The sequence below is a fragment of the Sinocyclocheilus rhinocerous genome, unplaced genomic scaffold (genome assembly GCF_001515625.1).
Source record: "Sinocyclocheilus rhinocerous isolate Xijiao unplaced genomic scaffold, SAMN03320098_v1.1 scaffold2835, whole genome shotgun sequence".
Lineage (NCBI taxonomy): Eukaryota > Metazoa > Chordata > Actinopteri > Cypriniformes > Cyprinidae > Sinocyclocheilus > Sinocyclocheilus rhinocerous.
The window spans coordinates 210,609-219,702 of NW_015664204.1; the positions used below are offsets into that span (position 1 = coordinate 210,609).

General features: G+C 40.4%; 1 protein-coding gene across 1 annotated transcript; it reads right to left on the minus strand.

Moving 5' to 3' along the window:
* Positions 1-441: 441 nt before the first annotated feature.
* Positions 442-8,687, minus strand: LOC107729937 (protein APCDD1-like). The gene is made up of 6 exons (XM_016540673.1): positions 8,652-8,687; positions 8,438-8,493; positions 7,759-7,903; positions 6,377-6,887; positions 1,048-1,363; positions 442-743 (listed from the first exon to the last, which is right to left on the minus strand). The coding sequence occupies exons 2-6, from the start codon at positions 8,478-8,480 to the stop codon at positions 442-444; spliced, it is 1,317 nt and encodes a 438-aa protein (XP_016396159.1). The 5' UTR covers positions 8,481-8,493; positions 8,652-8,687.
* Positions 8,688-9,094: the final 407 nt, after the last annotated feature.

The window sequence follows — 9,094 nt, forward strand, 5'->3', positions numbered from 1 at the left end:
CACACGTACACACAGACACACTCGCACACAGACTCACTCATACACACACAGACACTCACACACACGCTCACACAGACTCACACACTCACGTACACACACAGACACACTCGCTCATACACACTCACTCATACACACGCACTCACACACACACAGACTCACTCACACTCATACACACACGTATACACACTCACTCACTCTCTCTCTCTCACACACACACACGTACACACACACACTCACACGTATACACACTCATTCACTCTCTCTCTCACACACACACTCACACACAGACACTCACACACACACGTACACACACACTCACACACGCACACAGACTCACTCACACTCATACACACACGTATACACACTCACTCACTCTCTCTCTCTCTCACACACACGTGTACACACACGCACACACTCACACACACACGCAATCTCACACTCTCAGAAGTGGGCTGGCGGCTCGTCTCGTCTCCCTCCCTTCCGCCGTCTGTGGTTCCGGGAGCCGTCGCTGGGTCTCTGGCCGTTGTAGAGGAGGCTGTGTCCCGACGGGTCCTGACCCATGCTGAAGAGCTCGTACTCGGTGTGAGGCAGACGCACACCCAGCGCCGCACAGCCCGAGGTGGAGGTCACGTCCTGGGGAACGCCCCGCTGCCACGAGCCCTCGGACCCACACGCACGCCCGCGGAGCACCTTCAGCAGAGACGCGGTGGCCTCATCCATGGGCGTCACCGTCATGTGCGTCACTGCAGGAGAGCCACGGCATTACACAGATGAAGAGGAGAGAAACTCAAACTAATGCTCAGGTTTGAGGTCTGTTGCTTTAATAACTTGAGAAAAAAAGTCAGAATTGCAAGATACGAAGTCAAAATTTCCAGAAAAAAGTCAGAATTGCGATATAAAACATTGCAATTACCTTTGACAAAATCAAACTAGAATTTGAACCTGAGTTTATCCAATGTTCATAAATATGTGCATATTTAATTAGAGAATGCCTCATTTGCATATGTCAATGTTTCGACGAATCAGCTGGTGATATCGGTGACTGACCGGTGAAGGTGAACTCGACGGCGCCCCCGATGGCTGCAGATGGAGCTCCGCGGCTGTAGCGTCCGCTGGCTGAGATGCTGAAGGTGGGGTGACGGCAGACCGGGTCAGAGAAGTGCTCGTACTGTCCGGTCCAGGTCTGGCTGTCCTCGTGGAAGGTCAGCTGTCGGGTGAGGAAGAGGACTCCCGGACGCACCTCGCACCGCGTGCTCACCCAGTCTCCCTGCAGACGCACCGGACGCTCGGGCCGAGCCGGCAGCACCGGAGGATGATGAAGATCCGCCGAAGACACGATCCGACAGACTCCACAGCGCTCGCTCTGAAAAACATCATCTGAAACTCACTCTTCATGCTCCTGGTCTTACTGTGTGGTTGTGATTTTTATTTATTTGTATACTTTTTGTCATATATTTGTATATTATCATATTATCATTGCAACTTTGCGCAATTTCAAATCTCACAATTTGGACTTTTCTTCTTAATTCTAATAAAAATTGAGATATAAAATCAGAATTGCAAGAAATAAACTTGAGTAAAACTGAATTACAAGAAAAAAGTCGGAATTCTGACACAATTTTGACTTTTTTCTCACAATTTTGACTTTATATCACAATTTTGACTTTTTTCTCACAATTTTGACTATATCCCAATTTTGACTTTTTTCTCTCACAATTTTGACTTTATATCACAATTTTGACTTTTTTCTCACAATTTTGACTTTATATCGCAATTTTGACTTTGTATCGCAATTTTGACTTTTTTCTCCCAATTTTGACTTTATATCGCAATTTTGACTTTATATCGCAATTTTGACTTTGTATCGCAATTTTGACTTTTTTCTCACAATTTTGATTTTATATCGCAATTTTGACTATTCTTACAATTTTGACTTTTCTCACAATTTTGACTTTATATCGCAATTTAGATTTTTTTCTCTCACAATTTTGACTTTTTTCTCACAATTTTGACTTTTCTCACAATTTTGACTACATTCCAATTTTGACTTTTCTCACAATTTTGACTTTTCTCACAATTTTGACTATATCCCAATTTTGACTTTATATATCATAATTTAGAATTTTTTGTCTCACAATTTTGACTTTATATTGCAGTTTAGACAATTCTGAGAAAATTGTGAGAATAAATTATATATAAAATCAGAATTGCAACAAAAAGTCGGAATTGTAAGATAAAAAGTCGCAATTAGCTTTTTTATATTTTCCATATTATATATTTTAGGTTTCCCAGAGAAAATAAAGACCAAAGATCAAAGGTCGTCAGTGTGAGACAGACCATCACTAAACCAAACATCCATGATGAATGATGGCACTGACACAACATGCAGAACATCACATCTGAAAATCCTGAATCCTGACACTGTTTGTCTGCTTACTGCTGCTGAGAAGCAAGCGCTATATAAATAAACTTGACCTGGCATATTAAACTGGTTAATCATTCAGAGGTTATCGACGAGCTTCAGCACAGAGAACCTGCTTCTGCTTCACGCCCGGAGCCTCCGGAGAGAACCCGACTGCTCAGATTATTCAGCCCATCTGAATCTGATTTAGCATGCAATGCACCGACCCAATGAGACCGAACGGAAATAAAACCCTTCCTACACAAGCAAGAGCTAAACAGCAGAGCAGCAGGTCAAGCTGCAGAAATACGGAGGACTGACCAGCAAACCCAATCTGAACATCTCAAACATAAGTTACTTAACTTAACACCACTTAAGAATTATGCTGTTTTTACATGATCCATTTCATTTTGCAATGCATTTTTTTGTGTGTATTTGCTGTAAATATTTATATTTTTACATTCACATTTATGCATTTGGTAGACACTTTTATTCAGAGAGACTTACATTGCAACTAAGCGATGCATGTTATCAGTCCATGCATTCACTGGGAATCGAACCCCTGACCTTGGTGTTGCCAGCGCCATGGTCTACTGCTTTACACAATTACTTTTTCTTCACTATTTTTTTTCTTAATTATGCAATAATGTAACTTTATTCATTCTTTGCAGGAAACCAATGTGATGTAATGTACTGATTGGTTTCTAGTCAACACATTTTATAGATGCATCCAAATCTACACTATTTTTAATTTTAACTTAAAGTGTTCATACTGCCTTAACATTTTAAGTTTAGTCGACTTGAAATAAGAAGTTTTTTGTTATAAGTGACAATTTAGATATTTGAGTTCTCTCAACAAATTAAATCCAGGAAATAATAATAGTTCTAATAATAGTTAAGTTTTGCAGTGTATAAACCATTTTTCTTGTAATAAACTTTGGAAGCATCAGTAAAAAAAGTGTCAAAAACTAAATCTATGATAAGATTATGTTGGTGACAAACCAGTAGAATTAGTAGAAAATAATAGAAAGCTAAACCAGGATTGTTATAGTTAACTATACTAAAGCTAAAACCATCTTAAAATAAATGTTAACTGAAATAAAATAGATTAAAAAAAAAAAATCAGCTAGTTGCCAAGGCAACATTTTTCATTCTTGTTTAGTTTAATTTCAAGTACTAAAAGAAACCCAAACAAAATTACTGAAACTTTAGCTAAACTGAAAGTGATCAATGATTTTAAAGTAACACTAGTTTGCAAGACATAAAAATGCATGCACAGATCAATGCAAAAAGGCAGCACAGAAAGAGAAGTTAGAAGCTGACAGACGCAAGGACAGTTCTGAATCATAATTCTGAGCGTCACTCGATTATAGAGCGGCTTTGATTTAATCTCAATCAATCCGAGAGCTGACAGACAGCCAAATCTACACTATTTTTAATTTTAACTTAAAGTGTTCATACTGCCTTAACATTTTAAGTTTAGTCGACTTGAAATAAGAAGTTTTTTGTTATAAGTGACAATTTAGATATTTGAGTTCTCTCAACAAATTAAATCCAGGAAATAATAATAGTTCTAATAATAGTTAAGTTTTGCAGTGTATAAACCATTTTTCTTGTAATAAACTTTGGAAGCATCAGTAAAAAAAGTGTCAAAAACTAAATCTATGATAAGATTATGTTGGTGACAAACCAGTAGAATTAGTAGAAAATAATAGAAAGCTAAACCAGGATTGTTATAGTTAACTATACTAAAGCTAAAACCATCTTAAAATATATGTTAACTGAAATAAAATTGATTAAAAAAAAAAATCAGCTAGTTGCCAAGGCAACATTTTTCATTCTTGTTTAGTTTAATTTCAAGTACTAAAAGAAACCCAAACAAAATGACTGAAACTTTAGCTAAACTGAAAGTGATCAATGATTTTAAAGTAACACTAGTTTGCAAGACATAAAAATGCATGCACAGATCAATGCAAAAAGGCAGCACAGAAAGAGAAGTTAGAAGCTGACAGACGCAAGGACAGTTCTGAATCATAATTCTGAGCGTCACTCGATTATAGAGCGGCTTTGATTTAATCTCAATCAATCCGAGGGCTGACAGACAGCGGGACGCTCCTCTACACGGCTCTTACTGGAGTCGGCCGGCCATCAATAATTCAGGCTGAACTAGAATGCATTAACATTGCATTACATGTTTCCCGGTGGTGGGGGGGGGGCGCACACATTAAAGAAATGAATCCATCAGAAAAAGCTCATCTCTCAGCTTCGGCGCTCGGATAGAGCCGCAATCCAGAGCGCTGGCCTTCGCAAACACTATTCCCACATTCCCTTTGAAGCAGACGGGAGCCGAGCGGCCGACACGGCTCGAATCACGCTCTTCAGCGGTCTCAGAGAGAGCTGGCGAACGGGTCGGTGATAGCGGCGGAGGCTCCGGATGAATGCGTGACAGCCGGCGGCTCGCATGAGTTAATCACAGGCGATGCCACTTCCCAAATTAAGTACAATGTTATGTATTATACAGACTTGTACTTCAGCGAACATGGCACTTCATGAATTAATCATTCTTCTGTCGAAAGCTTCATGTATTTTTCAGCTTCGCCGGGTTTTATTTTAAGGCTGAAGTTTAACGCGTTTGTGAATCCAGACCGTCTGTCATGTCACTCATAATTGAAAATCATCTACAGGTGCAAATTATAATTCCAGCAGAAGCTTTAAATCAAACTTTCTAGCAACATTTAAAGGACCCTGGTTTGGGTTTCAAACTAGGATATTAAAATAAGCCGCTAAAATAATTATATCTGAAATGAAAACAGGTTTCGGGATTCCAGAGGTTTTAGGAACTGAACACTCCTCGGGGTTTTTTCACTCTTTTTAATTAATTAATTTACTAATCATTTTAAGTCATCTTGAGGCCCTCCGGACCCCTGCTTTAGTTTCAAAGCTTTTGAAGATCAAGAGAAACAACTTCATTCAAGTGTGTTGATTTCCCTAAATCAATAATAATTATCAGTAATCTCACATCTTTTGTGGTTATCTCCAGCACATAATCACAGTTAAAGTTGCTGTTTTACTGACCATTTCTATCCAATAAAATATTTTAGAGTTTTGCACGACTAGAAAAGTGTATATTTGTATAAAAATGCACATGGAGTATTAAGATTGTATTAATGTCCATGACATTTTCAGGTCTAGAAATCACTTTTAAAATGAATGAATGTGAATCTTTGTTACTTTGTTCAAAGACCAAAAAATTAATTAAAATAAGACGTATCTTGATTTTTACTTCTTTTAGTGTATTTAATGCTTATTCTGTCTTATTTTAAACCATTTCTTAAAAGAAAAATTAATTAAAATAAGACATATCTTGATTTTTTATTGTTTTAGTGTATTTTTTAATGCTTGTTTTGTCTTATTTTAAACCATTTCTTGAAAAAATGAACTAAGATGCATCTTGATTTTTACTTCTTTTAGTGTATTTAATGCTTATTCTATCTCATTAAAAAAATTTCTTAAAAGAAAAGAATTAAAATAAGACATATCTTGATTTTTAGTCGTTTTAGTGTATTTAATGCTTATTTTATCTCATTTTAAAAAATTCTTAAAAGAAAAGAATTAAAATAAGACATATCTTGATTTTTAGTCGTTTTAGCATATATTAATGCTTGTTTTGTCTTTAAATCATTTAAAGTCATTTTATGACGTATTTCTGCGTGAAACGGGATGAAGGGCCACTGAAAACGGCGACTGATCAAACTAAGCCAGTTATTTACATGCATCAGGAAAATAAAACATTTGATGTTGACTTTAAATCCATGTGAAAATGTGCTGATATGCTGAAGTAGAGACTCTGTTTTAAGCGCTTCTTTCTTACTCCAGCTGACAGTGTGCGACTCTCTCTTCGCTCTCGCTCAATATTAATGCGCTGTGCTAATCGAGCGCATGCATGTGCAGCGGCGCAGACGTCAGCCTGCTGACCTTGGCGCTCTGCAGGGGGGTCTGGTAGCCCGCGGGCTGGTGGAGTCTCCTCTGAGCGCGCTCCGTGTGAACGTCTCCCAGGAACAGCTCCTCTATCTGTCTGCTGGGGTCGCCATGGTGACCGCTCCGCTCCAGCCGCATCAGCTGCAGCTCCTGCATGCTGAAGTCTAAGCCGCGGGTGCAGTCACGACGCTCGTCCCACAGCTCGTACGTCAGACCGGGCCGCAGCGGCTGCCGCAGGTCGCAGGCCGATCGCAGGCGCCGCTGGATGAGCGCCGCTGCGGGGCCGTGACACAGCAGCTGTACGCGGCTCAGGTGGTACTCGCACACGGCTCCTCCGCGCACCAGCCAGGAGGCCTGCAGCGGCCGCACGCCGCCCCGGATCAGCAGGCTGTAGCTGGGCTCGCTGCACTCAGGGTCCTGGTAGTAGAACTGCAGCGCCTGGAAGCTGCCGTCGGGGAAGAAGCGGTAGGAGCGGGTGATGAACTCCGGGCCGGGTCGCACCTCGCAGCTGGAATCACGAGAGTAAAGGCTTTAAAACACTGGTGCTCAAAGGAGAACAGCTGTACAAGTGTACAGTGTGTCATCAAGACAGGCTTTGAACATGGAAGCGGGCACGAAGAAATATATCAAAGTGGAGTGAGACATCCAAAACACACATTTTGTTGCACTTTATCTATCTGCGTCTGTAGATTTCAATCTTTAAAGAGTTTTTTCTCTTACAAACAGCACACTTTGCAGTTTTATTCCTCTCTATGTTCTGAAGGTTTGTTCATATTTCACTCACACTGATTTATACTCCTGAAAACATGGTGAAAATCTGTTTGTTGACAGTATTTTCTGATTCATGTTAAAAAGAAAAATCCCAAATCCCCTCTGGAAAAACCTTTAACTCTAATATGAGGACAAAATCAAACTAGAATTATGAACAAATGTTCAGATTTATGTATGCAAATCAATGCATATTTAATTAGAGAATCCCTCATTTGCATATTCAAACATAACATTTCAGAAACTTGTGATGCAAAACTATTGTTTTAATGTACAGTGTGGGAAAGCATGCTGATATCTATTAGTTAAAACTCTTAGCCGTTTTACATTAATATTCACATTATTCAATGCCGCATCTGTTAGTGGCATCGAATACTGTCTCTGATGGGCCTTTATTGTAAGTCGCTTTGAATAAAAGCATCTACCAAATGCATAAATACAATTTAAGTGAAATATCACAAATTCAAGAACATTTCAATTATGTTTTAAGCAGTTTATCCTGCTCCAGAGCGACAGATATCAAAGGATCTGCACAGAATTGAGTCCAGAATGGAAAGAGTTCCGTGCATTGATTAGGATGAATTTAATGAGCATTATTTGGAGCTCCTCACCTGTTGGACACCCAGTGTCCCGTGATGTTGGGCGGCAGGTGGCCGGTCACCTGCTGTCCGTGAAGCTGTTTGAGTCCGGAGTGACACCCGGAGCTCGAGTCCAGAGGAACCGGATCAGAACCGACCCTGAGCTCACACACACTCACTGTGAACACACACACACACACACACACACACGCTCACACACACACACACGCGCGCACACACGCACTCACTCACACACACACACACACACACACACGCTCACACACACACACACGCGCGCACACACGCACTCACTCACACACACACACACACACACACACGCTCACACACACACACACGCGCGCACACACGCACTCACTCACACACACACACACACACACACACGCTCACACACACACACACGCGCGCACACACGCACTCACTCACACACACACACACACACACACACGCTCACACACACACACACGCGCGCACACACGCACTCACTCACACACACACACACACACACACACACACACACCATAATCATCAGAGATGGTCACTGGATGACTGAGAATAATCTGATCAACATCCGAATGCGTTTTGAATCTTCAAATCTGACACATCTGATTCGCTCAGCAGCATCTGACTCGCAAACACACCTTCCTGCTGGAATATTAAAGCTTCGAGATACAAAAACCACAAAGTTACTCACCAGAAGAAAGCAGAATGACAAGAGAATATAGAGACAACATCATAACAGCAAATCCTCTGTCAAAAAACACAGAAAGTTTCGCGTAACTGACGAGTCAAACGCGTTAAAGTTTGACAGGCGCTCTGTACAGAACGAGCGTGTTGTTATCCTCAGAATCAGTGCAGAAGGAGAGTAAATGCAGAGGAAGCAGTGCGAGCGGCTGTAAGAGCGACACCTTTCATTTCTGACTTCAGTCTGAGCAGAATCTCTCGCTGGCGCTCGAACGAGCCGTTCTTCTGAACCGATTCCTTTAATGACTCGACTGTACGGAATCACTTTGTTGGAAGTAAAACTGTGGGATTGGAACAATATCTGGAATAATTAGTGTTACTGTTATTAATAACCAACATTATTAAATGAATTAGATTTACTGGGAAAAGTATTGGTAATTTTGTTTTTAACAATAATGTTGGAATACAATATTTAATCTATATACTCTAATCAAAAATGTAGTTACAAGCAGCAATAAGACTAGGAAGATTAAAAAAAGACACATTTGAGTGATTAATCAAAGGATTCAGTGACTCCGCTCTGTGAACACGTTCATCCAAAACGAAACGTCCGAATGAACCGACTCGCTGAATTGAATCATACTTCTCGATGTTCGCGGGCTCTCTC